The sequence below is a fragment of the Pituophis catenifer genome, unplaced genomic scaffold (assembly GCF_029215685.1).
Source record: "Pituophis catenifer annectens isolate HBS135680 unplaced genomic scaffold, rPitCat1.0.hap2 SCAF_3, whole genome shotgun sequence".
NCBI classification, from domain to species: domain Eukaryota; kingdom Metazoa; phylum Chordata; class Lepidosauria; order Squamata; family Colubridae; genus Pituophis; species Pituophis catenifer.
In genome coordinates this window covers 187,552,436-187,574,286 of record NW_027256883.1, presented here as the reverse complement: position 1 = coordinate 187,574,286, position 21,851 = coordinate 187,552,436, and the positions used below count along the sequence as shown (strand labels likewise).

At 40.0% G+C, this 21,851-nt stretch overlaps 1 protein-coding gene across 1 annotated transcript in view; it reads left to right on the top strand.

Annotated features, from left to right (window-relative positions):
- Positions 1-3,962, top strand: part of ARHGAP40 (Rho GTPase activating protein 40) — a 34,137-nt gene extending 30,175 nt beyond the window's left edge. The window contains exons 14-15 of the mRNA XM_070939972.1: positions 3,113-3,168; positions 3,856-3,962. Of these exons, the coding sequence (XP_070796073.1) occupies positions 3,113-3,168; positions 3,856-3,962 (163 nt within the window). The remainder of the gene's footprint in view (positions 1-3,112; positions 3,169-3,855) is intronic.
- The last annotated feature ends 17,889 nt before the right edge of the window (positions 3,963-21,851 follow it).

The following is a 21,851-nucleotide window of genomic DNA, read 5'->3' as shown; positions in this document are numbered from 1 at the left end:
AGTTTCAGTGAGCGCTTGATGATTGATTGATTTTTCATTACTGCAGGAGGCTTTAATATTTTCCAAATTTGAAGGTGTTTTCTGGGGAATGTATATTAAGCTGTTAAGTGTATCTGTACATTACAATACTTAAAAATAATTAATTACAAGATAAAAAACTTCTTTATGATTAATGTAGTTCTGTACTTTACTACCATGAAAATTAGAATACTCCTACATAGTAACTGAAAGAAATTCCTCTTCACCTTATCATTGACAAAAAAATTCTAAAGTTAAAAGCATCCAAATTAACGCAAGCATGGTTCTGCAGATTAATATCTGGTGTAACGAAACCATCTCTTGACTATGAGGCACAGCAGAGATGGAAGAAGATACTGATATTTAGTATCCATGGCAACCAGACTCATTCCACCTTGAGGAAGAGATTCCAAAAATATGTACATGTTGCATTAGATTGCCACTCTTTGAAAAACACTTTTTCTGGTTTTAAAATTGCCCTCCTGTACAAATATAGTCAATCTGAAGAAATCTGTTTCTGAAGAAGGAGGTAGGAGATGTGAAATATTTGCTTAGAAAGTGTGAAAAAGTGACTTTATTTTGTTTTCCTTAAAAACGGGTAATGAAAGTTTGGGATAGGCTTTAAATATTCTCTTATATGCCCTACAACACTAAAGTAGCATTCTTGAAATCACTGCTATGTCTGTTTCTTGACTTGGGCCTACTTCAAGTGGTTAATATCAGGCATTTCCCTCCAAAACTAAAAGTAAGCAAAATAAATCTAAGCAACATCTTTGCTAAAGATATATTTGCATTTAATATGGCATGCTTAACGTGCTGATATTAAAATGCTGTATGTTTTAATTGGGAAGCTGTGTCAGAGCAAGATGGTTGGAGAAAATTTGAACTGTTGAACGCTCTGAAGTTTGAAGATTTATCCATGTAGTTATCCACAAATCCATAACCATGTACTTTTCTTGGGAGTAAATATCAAAGTGGTTTGCTATTGCTATTTTATGGTTATTGAAGAGGGGGGGAAGGTTGGATTTCCAGATCTAGGCTTCAGCCTTGGTCCCTTATTCATGTAGTCCTATCCTGTTTCCCTTTTTGAGAGGGGCCTAGGTCAGCATGGTACCTAGATTTAAACAAAATTTCACATTATCAGCAGATGATGAAGATTGCTACTAAAGCTGGCTTTCTGAAGAGGAATTTTCTGCTAGCAAAGTTTAATTTTGCTGCCAACTCTGATTTCCTTCTTGTCTCTTCCCCATTCAGTGCAATGTAATTTTAAAACAAGAAACCAGGCATCCGATGGAAAGAAGAATTTTGTCATGTGAATGTTATTCTTAGAGCATCAATGTCCAGTCTCTAGGGACCCTGCTTGTTAGCTGGTCCTTATGCTTTATAGTTTCTGTATAGTTGTAATTTGTAATCTTGATATTGGCTGGGATTCTTTTAAAACCTTTTGGGCCAAACCCCAACCTGGATAATGCTATCAATTCTATTCTGGTGCTGTGTTAAAGAGACCTGAGCCTTCAAATTATGCTAATCGAAAGCTAGCTAAAAATATAGCAATATGTATAATAATTATTAGTTACAGTTTAGCAATCATGACTCAGATATGTGGTTGACTTAGAAAATCTTCTGATATAATTTGTATTTGTTTGCAAGAGATTCCCTATGCATAGGAAGTAGTTTCCTTGTCTTCTTCAGTAAATAAAATATATGCCTGTTCAGTGGAAAAAGGAAGGATGTGCCACAATAGATTTAAGACATTAGCACTTAATGCTCTATTAATGGCAAACCTTTTCCACCAGGAGCAGTGCAGTTTGCCTTTAACACATTCAAGTATCTCTTGAACTGGCTGTTGAGCTAAGTTGAAATGTTGTCAATAGGTATTGATTTTTTAGCCTTTTTATTTTCTTGGGAAGGTTGCCTTTTGCTAGGAGTTAAGAGAAGGAAGGGAATGTCTTCACTAGACTATTGTTCTCTTGAGCAGTTTTCTCCGGCGTGTGCCCTTCGGATGTGTTGTACACAACTTTCATAATCTCCACCTACCATGGTCAAATTACAGAAGTTAATTAAATGGATACTATGTCTCGAGCTGTAGAATCTTATGCAAAGATAAAATATAAAGACTGTAGAATCTATAACCCTACTCTCTCTTGCTGCTATTCCATCCCTGTGATAATTGTGTGGCTTTTTCGAGGTCAGCTACATGCTATTCACATGTGACTGATTATGTGCCATCAAGTAGGTGACCTGATGACCACATAAACTTTCTCCATGATGTTCTGTCCCCAACTTGGCCCTTCATGTCTTCCAATGGTAAATCCATTGCTACTGTAATTGAGTTCATCTGTCTTGCTGCTATCTGTCCTCTTCTCTTTTCTTCCGCTTTCCCTCTTCTCCAGAGAGCTTGGACTAATATGTCCAATGTATGATAATTTGAGTGTCATCATTTGTGCCTCAAGAGAGAACTCTGAGTTCATTTGTTCAGTGATCCATTTCTTCATTTTGGAAGGGGTGGGGAACATGACTGTCCATGATAGTCTCAGCATAAATTCTCTTTCTACATTCTCATGTGCCTTGGATTAATTTTTTTTTTTTTAATTTGATTTATATGCCGCCCTTCTCCGAAGACTCAGGGTGGCTTACAATGTGCTCAGCAATAGCCTTCATCCTTTTGTATATTTATACAAAGTCAGCTTATTGCCCCCACAAACTGGGTCCTCATTTCACCTACCTTAGAAAGGATGGAAGGCTGAGTCAACCTTGAGCCTTGGCGAGATTCGAACCCTGCAGTAATTGCAGGCAGCTGGTCTTAAGCAGCTTAATAACAGGGTGCCTTAAACCTTAAACCTTAAATTTTGATCACATATAGGTTTATTATCAGTCTCTGTAACTGAAAAACTATATTTTATTATAAAATTATTGTTGTTTTAAGAGAAAGTTTTAACTGGGATTTTAAAAAAAAAAATTTTTTTTAAATAGTTTTAAAACTTTTTATTAACCTTTTGAAAAACAGATTTGTCTGACCTTAGATCTAGATTAATAAAAGTAATTTGTTTGCTGAACATTGAAATATATTGTTGTGTTTTTCTTTGTTTTGCAGTAATGGTTCAGTGGATTCGATGAACTTCCTACTATATGAAGTTGGCGGCAACATAAGTACGTGTGCTTGCACTAATTCTTGTTCAAGGGGAATATGGGCTACTAGTTTCAAGGGATAAGTTTTGGCAATGAAGAATAAACACTGTTGAAGGAATAAATAGGCTGGGCAGCAACTAAGAATTGACAGCTTTACCATTGCCCAGTAACAAAGCAGCATGGAAGTTGCTGAGAATTGTTCAGGTTGGGTATTTGGAGAAAATCCTTTAATTAAATCTGAGCCTGGTTCCTACAACTTGACAAAAGCATAATCTTGATTTAGCAATTATGTGTGAAATATGAAGAATTCATATAAAATAGTGTTTGGTAAAAGTTGTTTCACATCTGATTTTGAAAGGGTGAAAAAGAAGAGATAGTTGCCAGGTGTGAATCAAAATGCTTCCCAGAGACATTCTTGATAAATGCATGTTTCCAGCTACTACAAGTCCATTTATAGTATAATGCTCAGCAGACTCTTTGGTTCTATCATGAGCCCAATTCATCTCTATATTTTCTCTTTACAGCTGGAAACATTTTCTTCATAGGATCTTCCACCTTCCTAAACTTTACTTGTAGCCCAGGAATATTTTTTTATGAAAATTGCTTATGAAATCATTTGAAACTAATGACTAAGTATAAAATAAACTCTAGTGAAGAGTTTATAACTCATTTTTTAAAACTAAACAAACTGTTTTCCCCTTCTAACAGATGAACATTGCCTGGATCCAGATACATATCTTTTAGACCTGCACCATGTTAACCCTCATGCAGAATGGATTATAAGGCAAACTCCGTCTTTTCCAAGAACACCTTAGGGAGACTGCTTAGTAAAAACAACAACGGAACCAAAAATTTGTATTAAGTTGTTTAAACAAAGGTGGAACTTTGGAACCAAGCACCATATGTTCATGAAGATAACAGTTTAAATGGAGCAGTAGCTCCAAAATTGGAAAATTAGCAATTCCCTTTGAATGGTCTTTTGAGATGATAGTCAATAGAAGGCGACAGTGTTGTATGATAAAGATGGTTTATATCAAAGGAAAGCTGGTAGGAGAAAAGAAGAATGGAAAGCATTTGGAAAAACTCATACAGATAATCTGATTTTAAGGTTTGTTCACATAGTAGCATATCTCAATATGCAATAGCTGGTTATCAATGTTGACTTTTATAAAGTGAAACTGAATATTTGCATTAAGGCTTCTTGTACAACCATGTAATTTTTTAAAAAAATATTCCTATTGCTTTATTTCTGGAGAGTTTAATTGATAACCAGCTGCCTAGAATATAGGAGGAAAATTGATTATTATAGTGGGAGTTCTACCTAAAGAATGATTCTGTCCAAGGACGGGATGATCATACTATGCACAAGTAATAATTGTGAGTAAAGAATGTCTTCTATAATGACTTTGAATGTTGCAGTTATACATAGACGTTGCGTTTGTATAAGTTCAGTTTTACAATGACATTTTATTTTTTAAAAGAGTATGTTCTAAGAACATCTTCCTACTATGTTACAATAAACCATCTCAGTATTATTGTTTATATAAAATTTTATCATAGTCAAATTGGATTTCATATTGCTGTCTGTCTGTAATATATTTTCTTCTGCAAAGACCCTGAATTAGAAATTTCTTACACTGTCTTTTTTCCAAGGCAGTCCATAAGAATCTGAGCCATATAATAATTTAATATTATGCCTGTTTCTTTAATATACTTTTTTAAAAAAATCACTTATGGATGTGTTTAGGAAAAACCTGTTGCATCTGTCCAGGTTGTTTTCAAGAAAGCCATGATACTTCACTTGGACATAAATGTCCATCTGATACCAACTTTTTCAAACCACATTCCAAAGCAAACCCATGTATTGGTAACAAAATTCTTTTTATTTTGTAACTTTTGGAAAAATCATTTTGAAGATTTATTTTTAATGCATTGACTTGTAGCTAGTTCACCTTGGAAATTTGTTGGATGATAGAATTGCAGAAGTTTGTTGAAATGATGCTGTTAAAAGTGGCAATTTTATGTAACTGCTCCGCTTTCTCAATGTTTGAACATCCTGAAACCTGGTACCTTTAGATATATTGGACCTCAGTTTTCCATAGACTGTCTTGGAATTGAAGTCCAAAATATACACGGAAGGAATTAAATTGTTATGATTACTTCCATTTATCACTGCAGTTTCCTCCTCAGAGATCAGGGGTGTCAAACTTACGTCACGGCGGCATCACATGATGTATCAGGACTTTTTCCCCCATTGCTAAACTGGGTGTGGACATGAACAGCCCATGACAGCCCTGTTCTAGATAGTGATAGTTCCTCCCGTTTCCCAAGAGCATTCTAATAGCATACATTGGACAGATCAGGTAAGCTTAAGCATATCAAAGCCTAACTCAGCCTAATTGTCAACTATAAGTCCCTTGAATATAGATACAAATTATTTTGGATACATCAGATGAAATAGATTCATGCCAATACAACAAATCATGCAGCTTGTAGAGCATGCAGGTAGTCAAATGGAAAAAAGATTTTGATCCATCATGAGAAACTCTGAGATACCAAAAGTGAATAGAAGGAGTTTACTTTGATATTCATAAAAATCTCAGTGCTATAATGATGAGGCCATACATTTTAAAACAAATATTGCTGAAATAGATTCCTGACATAATAATGATGCTATGAGTGTTATAGAGGACACACCTGTAATATGTAAGGGAAAACACCATCCTTAATTCTGCCCTAAACTTGATTTTTAAAAGAACATTTTGGTATGTTTTGTGACAGTAGTTAAAGCAGTAAAGCATAAACTCTGCATGTTTTAATAATGGTTTTTATTAATATTTTAATGCTGTGTTTAAAACGGTTATACAATAAATAACTAGACATATTTCCAAATTTTTTCATCCTGTTTCTTGCTGCATTTTATTTGTTTCTTTATTTACTTCATCATAAAAAAAATAAGCTGTAAATGTATTTATTTATGAAATTTATCTTCTGCCTATCTCCTGGTTCTGGGTAAGTTTACAATGATTTTGTCTATGCAACAAGTTCAGCTGAAACATATGAATAAAAAACACATTACAGCTTAGCATAATGAGGGACTACAACCAGGTCTACTATGATGTAGATTTTTTTAAAGCATAAAGTTAGTTTGACATGACTAGTTTTTCAGAATCTTGCTTGAACTTTTGGATATGAAGAACTGCTTATTTATTTTATTTTTAAATTTATATGCCACCCATCTCTCTTGATAGGTGGCTCTGGGTGACTTACAGAACTTAAAAAGATAAATAGAAAAGCAATTAAAATTAAGCACACAACCAGACAGAATATTTAACTCTATTGGATTCTAGACTCTATTCAGCTTTTCGCTTTACTGTTATTCTGTCTATATGATTTGAGCACTTTAAACAATTGTGAACCTCACCTTTTCATTTCTTATTATCTCTAAGATCTAGAAAGCTTACCTATGGGAACCAAGTCTCATCAGCGTACATCTATATTAAGAAACTCTTTCATACTTTATTTGTAATTCTTGGAATAGACAAAAGTGGGTTTAATCTGTTTTTTTTTTGACCAGGTGGCTTATCCTCTGATTGCAAGACACTTTGTAGGAGAGATAGGCAGGGATTCATTTATAAATGTATCTTCTTTCATGCTGTGTATGAAAAGGAACAAATACATTAAATCTCCGTTCAATTTAAGTTAGAAATTCTCTGTATTTTTCTAGAGGAAAATTGGCAATGTGTTTCTTTCAAAGAAAAAATGAAAACAGTGGTGATTTCTTTCTGAGATAGGTCCAAAACTCAGAAACAAGAATTCTTCATAGTAATTGTCCAAAACATATCATTATCAAACATTAAGATCTTTAAGAAATGTCTTCATAAATTAGGTGCTAATTAGCATGACCATTGAAGGAAGGGGGCATTACAAAATTCTGTGATTTTGTCCCAACCTTATTTTAATAGTAATTGGAGAAAATAGTGGTGAGCAAGGCAAGAAGGAGGCCCAGAATATAAGTAAAATTAGAATATTGAGATTAAGATGTTAAGACTCCAGAAGAAGTACGGAGAAGAGCAACAAACTGTACAATGAATGGTGCAGAAACTATAAACACTTAGTCTAGTGAAGAGAAGGACTAGTTGTGACATGACAGCAGTCTTTCGGTTTTTGAGGGGCTGTCACAGAGAGAATGGGATCAACTATTCTCCAAAGCAGCTGAGGGCAAGACAAGAAACAACATGGAAATTTAACAAAGAGAGAGTCCAACTAAAATTAAGGAGAAATTTCCTGTCAGTGAGAAAAATTAATCAGTGGAACGGCTTGACTCTAGAACAGGGCTGTCAAACTCCAGGCCCGTGGGCCAGATGTGTTACACACCGGCCACACCCACGCCTGTTTTAGCGATGGGGGAAAAAGTCCCAATACATCATGTGATGTTGCCATGATGATGTGAGTTTGACACCCTGCTATAGAAGATGTGGATGCTCCATGGAGGTTTTTAAGAAGAGATTGGACAGCAGTTTGTCCAGAATGGAATGGGGTCTCTAGCTTGAGCAGGGGGTTGGATCAGAAGACCTCCAAAGTCCAATACTTCCAATTCTCTTATTCATTATTTTGTATTTCTATCTACACTATTTATGGTATTTATTTATGGAGAATTTATATTTTCAGGAAAAAGCTATCCATGCTTATTCCTTTTAAGTTGTTTCAAACTGTTGCACACTTAAGAAACTGAGAACATTACATCTATGCAAGAAAATGACCAAACTCAGAGAGCACCATGGATCCAACATCTATGATCTAGTTTGAGAGCAATTCAATTTTTTTAACCTGAAACTTCAGATTATAATTATTTAATCACCTCTGTTGGTTGCTGTTGTTTCTGAGTAATTCCCTGTGGATTTGAAATAGTTTTGGAATTGCATGCAGTGCTTAAAGAGAGTATTTATAGTCTGTGTGTGTATGTCTGTTCACGGCATATTCCATTTTTTAAACTGAAGTTGGTTGCTGGGAAGAAAGGAAATACGCAACAAGGGCCAAAATAAATGAGAAAGATGAAGGGAGAATAGTGGAAAATGGGCTTCTTTCAGGTGCAGACCTATGCAAATACTATAATTAACTTTAAGTGTGTATCCCCTGCTGCCTTCATTATAGCCTTTTATGTACAGATGTAAATTGAGGTGGCAGTTCTCATCTATGCTGATGATACTGGTAAGCTACCCTTTGGATACAAGAGTAAAATTGGGTATTATTTATAACAAACCAACAGAGCTGGTTGATGAGTTAGATTCCAGTTTACAAGAGACAATTAAGAATATTACATTGTTTTCTGTCTTCTTTTTTTTAACCAAAAAGCAGAGAGAAAAGCATGGGGCTTCCTTAATAGCCCTTGTGACTCTACTTCATGTCCTTAGAGCACATTTGTTGTGTGTTGCATTTATTATGATCCACTTGTTATTATCCATAATTATTTTGCTTGGGGGAGGTCTCTTACTCAACAGCGAAATTTGCAACTTGATGATGAACTCTCAGCTGCCTGTATTTAAGGTAAAATTACTGCAATTAAGGAAGTGATCAATCCCTGAAGCTGTCTGACTGACTTCGGACAGAACAAAAGGACAAAATTAGAACAGCTTTAGTAGCATCGAGGCAGGGAAGAGGGCTGCAAATTTTAGCAACAAAAGTAGCCTTCATTTGAAGTGTCTCTATAACAATTAGAATGACAAAAACTGTGCCTAACCCAAGTTGAGTTTATTCTCTCTACAACCAGACAACATTGGACCTATTCCAATGTATAGAGTAGAATTAAAGAATAATCTATAAAAACAAATATAGCCCAAATGTATGGAACGTATCTGTAATATGTTCCCCAGTGTTGGTGTGTTCAACAGGCTTGCTAGATGTAGTTAAGAGTTCAAATCATACATGGGGGTAGTTAGTTGTTGATGCATACTAACATGAGTAGTTTTTTCAAAATTATTGCAGGGGAAAGGAAACTCTTGATTAGATGGAAGATTCTATGGGAAAGAAATACATGTAAAAAGGACATGTATACTTGCTGATTTTTATCATTCACAATAACAGGTTTAATTTTGAATGATAATCACAAATAGTTTCAAAGCCCCACTGCATCAAAAGATGACTTAGAAAGACATATCAGCATATCAAGATAATGCAATAATTTAATTTTTCCCATTTTTATATGCAAGTTTTTAACAATTTTTTGAATGTGCATTAACTTTCATGGATAAAATGTGAAGATAGCATTCCTCCTATTTCATGCAACTATAAAAAAAAAGTTAAATGTAATAAGAAAAGTCTAGCTATTTCAGTAAGCCCTTGAGGATTGATACAATATCATCCTATGTTCCTCTTTTGCTGTAAGTATTGCCATGATTTCCCTGGATGTAATAGAAGTGAAGATTATTACAGTATTTTCGTTTGGCACCATTTATTGTTTTAATTTTTTAACTATTGTATTTCAACCCTATTCAACTGTACACCACTTAGAGTCATATGTGATTGGAGCACTCTAATTGCTTAAGGAAATAAATGAAATTGTGATATGGAGGGCCTTAGTTGCATATTCACACAATCATTCATATCTACAAACATTTCAGTTCTGTAAATCCATTCAGATTGGATTCAACAAAGTATTGGAGACTTATAAGGCTGTCAAAAAGAAAATTGATTTTAACAGCTCTTTCATTATGCAGATTACTTAGAAATCATTCTCACAATAAATCTTTCAGGTTGACAGGAATGGGCTGCAGGTGAGTTTTGCATACAAAAGATTCAGGGCTCGGTCCCTGGCATCCTCAGATTGGGTTTGAAAAGGAGTCTGCCTTTATGGTGAAGCCCTGCAAATCAAGATAGATCAGTCTTCCCAAATCTGCTAATTTTTTCAGATATACTGTATCTGGTTACAATTTTAACCATTCCCACCATATCTTCTCTTTTCCTCCCAGCTACGGCCTCTTCTAGGAATCTTGATAGCTTTTATATTTAATTTTTTAAAATTTGGCTTAATAAAAGTATTGCCTAAAATGGATTGTGAAATGTGTAATGTATATGTTCTTTCAGATAACTTTATAGCCTTTTTAAAGGATACACATATGCTGCTAAATTCGTTGAAAGACTCCAGATGTCATTCCTCCAGGTTTTGCTTATGTTGATAGGATCAACAGATTCCATTATATTTACTGGTTTTCAACATATTGAAAAATACTGTTAAAAATACAAATGTTGCCTACAATTACAGGTATCCTTGACTTATGACCATAATTGGGACTAGAATTTCTGTTACTAAACAAGGCAGTTTTTCAGTGAGTTGCACCTGATTTTATGATCTTTTGCCATGTTAAGCAAATCAATACAGTTGAATCTGCAAGTGAATCCCTGTGGTGGTTAAGCAAATTTGGCTTTCCCCGTTGTCTTTGCATGTCAGAAGACAGCTGAGAAGGCCTCAAATGGTGATCACATGATCCTGAGACACTGCACCCATCATAAAAACAGATGCCAAAATACATAGTTTTTGATTGTGACCATGGAGATGCTACAATGGTTATAAGTATGAGGACCAGTCATTTTTCAGTGCTCTTCTAACTTTAAATGGTCCCTTAATGAATGGTTATAAGTTACAGTATCTGTAGCTTTGGTTTAGTTAATGTTCTATAGAAGGCAACTAAATGATTCTAATTGGCATATATTGGATGAATGATACCATTTTTTTCCTGATGTGTTGGCCATTTTATGGTTTGTTTGTTTTTTAAATAACTTGAAATATATTGGTGAAATATCTCTCTCCCCACACTCATGCCATATGACTAAACACAGGAATGTTCTGGAAGTTTTATAACCCAGTTAACTTTTCTGTCTCACTGCCATGCTGTTTCATGAATATTTGCCTTAAATATTTATTTAATTCTTTATAGGTTGTGCATTTTAGTTTAGGTAAATTTAAACACTGATTAAAATCCACAATCTTATGCTTTCTCTTGTTCAGATATGTGCAGGTTTCTCTTTTATGTGAGAGTTTTCAATAACAGGTGGTGGTGTTTTTTACCTCAGAGAATGTTTCCCTTCTCCCCAAAAAACACACATGCACACTCTTCTGTTTTCCAGTTTCAAATTTATTCATACTACAACTATTTTATATTAGACAATTGCTTTAGCAGATATTACTATTAACAACCAGCACTGTGTACCAGATCGCATTGGTTATTTTCCCGTCTCATTCTTCAGGTTGGTGTCAACGCCAGCCTGAAGATGACGAATGAGACTTCGTCGAAACGTTGCCAAGACACCTCCAATTTTACGCGGGAGAAAACCCGAATAACCAAAGACCTACATATAAACACCCACGAAAACCTCAGAAAACAAATATATATAATATATATATATATATATTACTGACCTATCACTGTTGGAAAATGTAACTCAAAATGAATGAGTTCAAATGCCACTGATTCCAGAGTTGTTATTAAAGCAGTTTGGCAGTGAGGAAATTGCTTTTCATAAACGTCCTGAGTAGCTTTTCTGACTTTTTATGACTACTGCACAGAGAAACATACCTAAATCTGTAAAATTCACAAACTGCATCAATAATAATTATCATTTCTGGATATGGACATAATGGAAGAGTACAGGACAAAAGAAAAATCCTCAGTTGTCAGACTGTTGGAATATGACATACATTTTGATATGATGAGTGATCTGATTTGGATTCTTATTTACTCAAGTTAAAGGTAGCAAGTGTATGTAGTCTAGAACAGCAGTCACCAAATGGTGGTCCGCGAGAAAATTTTGGTGGTCTGCAGAAAAATTATTGCATTTTTTATATTGCACTAAATCAGGGGTCCTCAAACTATGGCCCCTGGGCTGGATATGTGTAATGAACAGTTGTGTTGCTGCAGAGTCTCCCCCTTTGGGGTCTTTTTGTGTGGGTCGGAGGGGGACAGAAATTCTGACTTAGGGTCTGCTTCAGCCTCCTGGTATGGGGCTTTGGGTGAAGGCTAGAAGGAAGTGCCGCTGGTGGTGAAGAGCCGGAGGGCCTTGTTCCAGTGGGACTGCTTCATGGCCTGGAACTGGCTGACCATTTAAGCTCGCTGAGCCTCCAGGTGCCGGTACTTGGCCTTGCACTCCCGCAGGTCTTCCCTCTGCTTGGAAAGCCTATGCTTGTAGTCCTCAGTGAGGTGCTTCTGCTGAGTCACCTTCTCGGTCAATTTGAACTGAGCCAGCTGTTTTCCAACTCTTTCTCATGGTGGCTGCTTAGCTCCCAACAAATGCTTCCTGTTGGGGCCCTAAGGAGCCTGGGCGGGGAGGCAAGGAGTGGCTGGGAGGGGAGGGGTGAGTAGAGGCTGGCAAGGCGCTCCTTCACATGAGTGACATTGAATTGGCCATGTCTACCCAGTCACATGACCACCTAGCCATGCCCACCCAGCCAGTCATTAGGCAGATCATATTATGATCTGCCTAATTTATGAGATCATATTATGATCTACCTAATTACGGGGTATTTACGAGACCGCCTTCTGCCGCCAATAGCCTCCATCGGCCAGTACGCTCGCACAGAGAGGGCCTCCTCAGGGTGCCGTCCGCCAGACAATGTCGGCTGGCAACCCCCGGGGGAGACCCTTCTCTGTGGTGGCACCTGCCCTCTGGAACGACCTATCCCCAGAGATACGCATGATACCAGACCTCTGGACTTTTCGTCGGGCCCTGAAAACTCATTTATTTCACCTAGCCGGGCTGGCTTGATCCCATCCGTTCGGTTTTAATTTGAAATTGGTTTTAATTGGGTTGTCTTAAATTGTGGGCCGAAATAATTTAATTACCTTTTAAACTGTTTTTTAAATTTTGTATGCTCTGTTTTATCTCGGCTGTTCACCGCCCTGAGTCCTGCTGGAGAAGGGCGGTATAAAAATAAAATAAAATAAATAAATAAAAATAAATTAGTGCGCTGTAGGATTTAAAATTATGAATTTAGTGGTACCTGAGGTCCAAAAGATTGGTGACCCCTGGTCTAAAATACAGTAACCTGGATCCAATCTGACTCAGTCCCTGGGACCAGAGAGTTTATTCTTCCAAGCTTTGGACTTGTGCTGGAGCCCATCCTCGGGGAACATCTTTCTGAGGATTGGCTTTAGCAGGAGTCTGAAAACTTGGAAGAATAAACCTCTGGTCCTAGTGACTGAGTCAGATTGGATCCTGCAATTATCCTCAGACATGTATATTTACCTTCATTCACAATGAAGTCAACCTAAGGAACCTGACTTGCTAGTTTAACTCTAATGTTGAAATTGATGTTCCTGGCAATACTGCAACTTGTTCATTACCTGATTGGCCTGCAAAGCATCTGCATTTAGTCTTTTCTAGCATCCTCTTTCTTTTCTGCAACCCTAAAGGGCAATTGAAGATCCTCTAGAATAGGGATCAATGACAACAACCTAGATCACCTTGGCTTTATTGACAGCCAGCTGTATTAATAATAGAAAACGGCAAATATGTTAACTAATCCCAATCTGGCTACTCCATTCCTCATGAATTATGATGTGAAGTTCATCATTTAGTCTTTAATTTCACTCTCTAAAGCAGAAAATATGGGGAATCTTAGGAGCCCCGAAGGTAGAGAAATTTATAAGCATGGGTCCCATGGGACTCAGAGTTACTTTCATGATAGAACAGACTCAGGCATGGATATTGGTATGATATATTGATGTACACTATTCATAATCATAATCATAAGTTTATTTGTCAAGCATATATAAGATAACAGGTTAAAGTATAAACATAATTTGAATACATGAAAAGAGTAAGTAAAAAAGAATATTAGGATAGGGACAGTAGGCACGCTGGTGCACTTATGCATGCCCCTTACAGACCTCTTAGGAATGGGGTGAGGTCAACAGTAGACAGTTTAAGGTTAAAGTTTTGGGGGTTTGGGGAAGAAACTACAGAGTCAGGTAGTGCATTCCAGGCATTGACCACTCTGTTACTGAAGTCATATTTTCTGCAATCAAGTTTGGAACGGTTTACCTTGAGTTTGTATCTATTATTTGCTCATGTATTGTTATGGTTGAAGCTGAAGTAGTAATTGACAGGAAGGACATTGTGGCAGATAATTTTATGTACTGTGCTGAGGTCAGACTGAAGTCGGCGTAGTTCTAAGTTGTCTAAGCCAAAATTTGGAGTCTGGTGGCATAAAGTATTTTATTGCGGTTAGAGCAGCGGTTCTCAACCTGGGGGTCGCGACCCCTTTGGGGGTCGAACGGCCATTTCACAGGGGTCGCCAAAGCCCTCTCTCGCCCCGCCCCCATGCCTTCACTCACCCTCACCCTCTGCCTTTGTTGGATCGCCCGGTTACCATTCGCTTACCCCGCCCACTCCCAATCTATTGCTGCCTCCGGAGTCCCAGCTGATAGCTAGAGGGAAAAAAAACTTTAAATTCTTGCCGCGGGGCTTCAAAGAGCTAGCTGCAAAGAGGTAAATTCCTGGAGCAGATTTTTTTCCCTCTAGCTATGGTGAAAAAGCGAAATTGAAAGTAAGCAGGCTGCAACGTGACAAAATGAGGCAGAGAGATTTCTTTTTCCTCACCAAAAAAGGTAAGTGCAAAACTGCAAACAATGGGAAATTTAGGGCAAAAGAGGAGAGTTCCAAGATTTTAAAACACAAAAGAAAAAAAGCTCTATTTAACTAGGGAATTGTAATAATTGAGATACTATTAATTGGTTAAGTTGTGGTTTGGAGGAATATATGGGGGAAATTATTTGGTTTATTATTATTGGTAAATATAATTAATTGATGTGTAAGAAATTGGATTGCATGGAAATAATTGGAATATTCATGTTCATATTGATTAATATACAAAAAAGATAGTTATATAACTAATTGATTTATATTAAAATGTTGAATTTGTATTAAACAACTGTATTACATAATTAACCAATGTGAGGATGGATATAAAAATAGATGACAATGCGAAGGGGTATAATATAGAATAGAAGGGAAAAATTGAATTTGATTAAGATTAGAGATGAGGATGAATGGTAATATTGTTTTTTTAAAAAAATAGATGAGGAATAAATATGGTAAAAAGGAAATATAGAAATTGTAAATTTAATTGAAATGACTAAATACTGTGTTGGAAGAAATATCCTTCTGGGTTCTGCTCCAAGTGGGGAAAAAGACACTGGAAACATGGAGACTGCTTGGAAAGATGGTTTAATGGTGGACAGGATCACATGGCTTGATTAAGAACTATTGCTTTTATGTTCTAAATCTGGTTTCCAAAGGCACCAATTGTAATGGATTAAATCGAGTCAATAACTGATGTGCTTCAATTTCTGTTAAAATGAGGACCTGGATTGTGGGGGCAATAAGCTGACTTTGTATAAAAAAGAACACCGCTTGGGGGGGCCCGAAAGCCCTACTAAGCAGGTATATACAAAAGTATGAAGGCTATTGCTTAATGCATTGTAAGCCGCCCTGAGTCTCCGGAGAAAGGCGGCATGTAAATCGAACCAATAAATAAATAAATAAATAAATAAATAAATAAATAAATAAATAAATAAATAAATAAATAAATAAATAAATAAATAAATAAATAAATAAATAAAATATATGAGAAACTCTAGATTACCAATTGATGGACTAAATCATGAAGCTTGTAACAGTCTGAAGGATATAATTCATTAAATGTATTTACAAAGACGACTTATCTGGATCTGTTCCAGTCGGGCTTCAGGCCCGGGTACAACACGGAAACGGCATTGGTCGCGTTGGTAGATGATCTCTGGAGGGCTCGGGACAGGGGGTGCTCCTCTGTCCTGGTCCTGTTAGACCCCTCAGCGGCTTTTGATACCATCGACCATGGTATCATGCTGTACCGGTTGGAAGAGTTAGGGGTGGGGGGCATTGTACTACGGTGGTTCTCCTCCTTTCTCTCTGGCCGGTTGCAGTCTGTGTTGGCAGGGGGGCAGAGGTCGACCCTCATATGTGGGGTGCCACAAGGGTCGGTCCTCTCGCCCCTTTTGTTCAACATTTATGTAAAGCCTCTGGGCGAGATCATCCATGGTTTCGGGATGAAGTACCACCAGTACGCTGATGACACCCAGCTGTACATCTCCATCCTGGACCACCCCAACGATGCCCTTGAAGTGATGTCCCGGTGTCTGGAGGCCGTGCGGATCTGGATGGGGAGGAACAGGCTCAGGCTCAACCCATCCAAGACCGAGTGGCTGTGGTTTCTGACGTCCCGATATAGTCAGTTGACGCCATCGCTTACTATTGGGGGTGAATCGCTGGCCCCCACAGAGAGGGCTCGCAACTTGGGCGTCCTCCTGGATTCACGGCTGTCTTTAGAAGAGCACTTGATGGCCGTGACCGGGAGGATCTTTCATCAGGTTCGCCTGATTCGCCAGTTGCATCCCTTTCTGGATCGGGACTCCCTACACACAGTCACTCATGCCCTCGTCACCTCCCGCCTGGACTATTGTAATGCTCTCTACATGGGGCTCCCCTTGAAGAGCACCCGGAGGCTCCAACTGGTGCAGAGTGTGGCCGCGCGGGTGGTTATGGGAGCAACATGGTGCTCTCATGTGACACCTCTCCTGCACGAGCTGCACTGGCTCCCGGTGGTCTTCCGGGTGCACTTCAAGGTTTTGGTTACCACCTTTAGAGTGCTCCATGGCTTAGGTCCTGGTTATTTATGGGACCGCCTACTACCACAAACAGCCTCCCACCGGCCGGTACACTCTCATAGAGAGGGGCTCCTCCAGGTGCCGTCAGCCAAACAATTTATTTATTTATTTATTTATTTTTTCATATTTGTATACCGCCCTACTCCCGAAGGACTCAGGGCGGTGAACAGCCATAATAAATACAAATACATATAGAAGTTAAAAACTATTAAGAAACAGATTAAGTAATTTAGGCTCAAAGATTAAAAAAAAAAAATCCAAATTTATCTAAAGAGGTTTAAAACCCAATTTAAAAGACAGTTTAAAAGCCAATTAAAAAGGGAGAGTTAGGCCAGACCAGCTTGTTGGAATAGAAATGTTTTCAGGGCTCGGCGGAAAATGCGTAAGTCTTGGATGTTTCGTAACTCCGGGGGAAGCCCGTTCCAGATGGTAGGTGCCCCCACAGAAAAGGCTCTCCCCCTGGGGGCCGTCAGTCGACATTGTTTGGCCGACGGCACCCTGAGGAGTCCCTCTCTATGGGAGCGAACTGGTCGGTGAGAGGCTATTGGTGGCAGGAGGCGGTCTCGTAAGTACCCTGGTCCTGAGCCATGGAGCGCTCTAAAGATAGTAACCAAAACCTTGAAGCGCACCCGGAAGACCACTGGGAGCCAGTGCAGCTCGCGCAGGAGGGGGGTTACATGAGAGCGCCACATTGCTCCCATTACCACCCGCGCGGCCGCATTCTGGACCAGTTGGAGCCTTCGGGTGCTTCTCAAGGGGAGCCCCATGTAGAGAGCATTACAATAATCCAGGCGTGAGGTGACAAGGGCGTGAGTGACCGTGCGTAACGAGTCCCGATCCAGAAAGGGATGCAACTGGCAAATCAGGCGAACCTGATAAAAAGTCCTCCTGGCTACGGCCGTCATATGCTCTTCAAAAGACAGCCGTGAGTCCAGGAGGATGCCCAAGTTGCGAACCCCATCTGTGGGGGCCAACGACTCGCCCCCAATAGTCAGAGATGGCGCCAACTGACTATATCGGGACGTCAGAAACCACAGCCACTCGGTCTTGGATGGGTTGAGTCTGAGTTTGTTCCTCCCCATCCAGATCCGTACGGCCTCCAGGCACCGGGACATCACCTCGAGGGCATCATTGGGGTGGTCTGGGGTGGAGATGTACAGCTGGGTGTCATCAGCGTACTGATGGTACTTCACCCCAAAACCACGGATGATCTCACCCAGCGGCTTCACATAAATGTTGAATAGAAGGGGCGAGAGGACCGATCCTTGTGGCACCCCACATATAAGGGGCCTCGGGGTCGACCTCTGCCCCCCTGTCAACACAGACTGCGACCGGTCAGAGAGAAAGGAGGAGAACCACTGTAGAACAGTGCCCCCTACCCCCAACCCTTCCAACCGGTGCAGCATGATATCATGAACGATGGTATCAAAAGCCGCTGAGAGGTCTAATAGGACAAGGACTGAGGAGCAACCCCTGTCTCGAGCCCTCCAGAGATCATCAACCAATGCGACCAATGCTGTCTCTGTGCTGTACCCGGGCCTGAATCCCGACTGGAACGGATCTAGATAATTCGATTCATCCAGGTACTGAGGCAGCTGTCGTGCAACCACACTCTCAACAACCTTTGCAACAAAGCGAAGGTTGGAGACAGGACGATAATTTGCTAATACAGCTGGATCCAGGGAGGGCTTCTTGAGGAGGGGCCTCACCACCGCCTCTTTCAAGACGGTGGGAAAGACACCCTCACTCAAAGAAGCATTTATAATCTCCTGGAGCCAGCCTCGTGTCACCTCCCGGGAGGCCAGTACCAACCAGGATGGACACGGGTCCAATAAACATGTGGTCGCCTTTAGTCTGTTCAGTATCCTGTCCACGCTTTCGGGAGTCACAGGATCAAACTCTTCCCAAATAATATTCTCAGGACCTGCCCCTGTCATCTCCTCTGGATCAATCCAGTCAGAGTCTAGCTATTCACGAATCTGAGCAATTTTGTCATACAGATATTGTACAAAATCCTCAGCTCTACCCTCCAAGGGGTCTTCCCGCGTCTCTTGATGGAGCAGAGAGCGGGTCACCCTAAACAGGGCGGCTGGGCGATTATCTGATGACGCAATAAGAGTAGAAAAGTAGTTACTCTTCTCTACTCTTATCGCCACTAGGTAATTCTTAATATGAGATCTTACCAGTGTTCGGTCGGATTCAGAACGACTAGCCCTCCAACTGCTCTCTAGGCGTCTTTTCCGGCGCTTCATCTCCCTCAGCTCCTCAGTATACCAAGGAGCCAGGTGAGACCGGCGCCGGGTCAGAGGCCGTAAAGGCACGACTCGGTCTAAAGCATCAGCCGCCGCCCTATCCCAGGCGGCCACTAAGTCCTCAGCCGAGTCGTGTGCTAGAACCTCAGGAAATGCCCAAGCTCCATCTGGAATCTCTCAGGATCCATCAGGCACCTGGGGCGGAACCACCTGGTCGGTTCCGCCTCCCTGCGGCGGGGTGTGGTGGTTCGAAGGTCCAGGCGAAGAAGGGAGTGATCTGACCATGAGAAGGGTTCAATCACTATATCCCCTATCTCGAGATCACTCAACCACTGTCCAGAGACAAAAACAAGGTCCAGTGTGTGTCCCCCCATGTGAGTAGAGCCATAAATTAACTGGGTCAGGTCCATAGCCGTCATGGAAGCCATGAACTCCCGAGCCACCTCAGATGTCTCGCCAACTGATGACAGGTTAAAATCCCCCATGACCATAAACCTGGGGGTGTCAACAGCCACCGCAGCTATAACATCAAGCAGCTCAGGCAGGGCTGCTGCCACATGGCAGGGAGCCAGGTACGTGACTAGCAAGCCCAACTGCACCCTATGACCCCACTTCACAAGAAGGGACTCACATCCAGCCGTCTGAGGAACAGTGGCCTCCCTTGGTCCAAGACCCTCGTTAATAACAACCACCACCCCTCCGCCCCTCCCCTGAGACCTTGGCTGATGGAAAGCACAGAAACCTGGTGGGCACATATCAACAAGGGGGGCTCCCCCTTCCTGGCCCAACCAGGTCTCCGTAATACCCGCCAGGTCCGCACCCCCCTCCTGAATAAGATCACAAATGAGGGGGGCTTTATTTACCACGGACCTGGCGTTGCACAGCATCAGCCAAAGGCCTGGGGTCCGAGGTTCCGTACAACCTGGGGAACGAGAAGAGCTTTGAGGGTCGGAGCGCGCCACCACTTGTAAACAGCGAGGACGCACTCCCGTAGGATAATGTGGCCCCCTGCTCCCGCCATATCTGCCCCTCCCACCTACAGTATCGATGTTATGGGCATCTGTATCGTAAGATCTAATCATCATCAAACAATGTCGACTGGCGGCCCCCCAGGGGGAGGGCTTTCTCTGTGGGGGCACCTACTATCTGGAACGAGCTCCCCCCGGAGATACGGAGGATCCCGGATCTGCGCACTTTCCGCCATGCTCTTAAGACCCTCCTATTCCAGCAGGCCGGCCTGGCCTAATTTTCTCCCCTTTCTTTTAAATTTTTTAAACTGAAATTTTAATTTGTTTTTAAATTATTGTGAATTTTAATTGTCTCGGGCAAAATTATTTAATTTGGTTTTAATTATGTTTTTTAACTTTTGTATTTATGTGTTTTATTCTGTGCCTGTTCACCGCCCTGGGTCCTTCGGGAGTAGGACGGTATACAAATCTAATAAATGAATGAATGAATGAAATGAAAGATGGGAGCTGTTCAGATCTTGGGGAAAGATTGCTCTAGTCCAGACCACAGCTTAGTACAGGCTTTCCCAGCTATAATATTTTTGTCTCATGTCATGTAGGCTCTATTTATACTCCCTGTTAAAGCAAACCTATTTCCTTCTGTGGTAGTCTCTCCTATTATTAAAAAGCAGTTAGCTACTTATGGGGAGATTTGTAATGTCCAGCTGCTAATTCTAGTTTTACCATCTAGATCCAATTTTGCCTACCAGAGTCAGATGTAAATGGTGATGCAGACAGCAATGGATAGAATTGGATAATGAACATAATTGAACAGCTTGCCTTCAGAAGTTGTGGGTGCTCCATCACTGGAGATTTTTAAGAAGAGACTGGGCAGTCACTTGTCTGAAATGGTTTAAGGTCTCCTGCTTGAGCAGAGGGCTGGATTAGAGACCTCCAAGATCCCTTCCAGCTCTATTCTGATTCTAATGTAAGAGTTCTTTAGTAGATGAACAAGAAGATAAAAGTGATAAAAGATCTGAACCCTCCTGCCAAATATACTGAATTTACTATTGCCTAACATGAAAAAGTTTTAAATCAGGGTTATGTATTCCACTATGCCATGATTGGTTGTTTTTTTTTTTAATTTGATTTATATGCCGCCCTTCTCCGAAGACTCAGGGCGGCTTACAATGTGCTCAGCAATAGCCTTCATCCTTTTGTATATTTATACAAAGTCAGCTTATTGCCCCCACAAACTGGGTCCTCATTTCACCTACCTTAGAAAGGATGGAAGGCTGAGTCAACCTTGAGCCTTGGCGAGATTCGAACCCTGCAGTAATTGCAGGCAGCTGGTCTTAATAAGCTTAATAACAGGGTGCCTTAAACCCCTGTACTACCAAGGCTCTTTTGGTTTGGTTTAGTACTGTATGAACCCAGCTATTATAAGTTGTAAACCATAGTTGGTTTATTGTGTGATGTAAAGCCAGCCAACTGTGCTCAGGCAAGCTGCAGCTTAATGTAATATGTGAACCAGATCTTTAAGTCTTTACAATTTCCATATTTAAAAGTTGGATGTAAAATTACCTTTTGCTGGATTGTCTGTTAATCACAAATAAATGTGATTTGTGCACATCATTTGTACACAACTACTTAAAAGGCCACCCTCAATAATATTTAGAGTACTATGGAACAAAGACTCTATTAGCCAGACTTTCATTTAAAGATAGAAATGCAGCCAGAATGCTGGAGAGAAATTGCTTGTCTATAAAGAGAATGCTACCATTGGCATCAGAAAAGGACCTGTC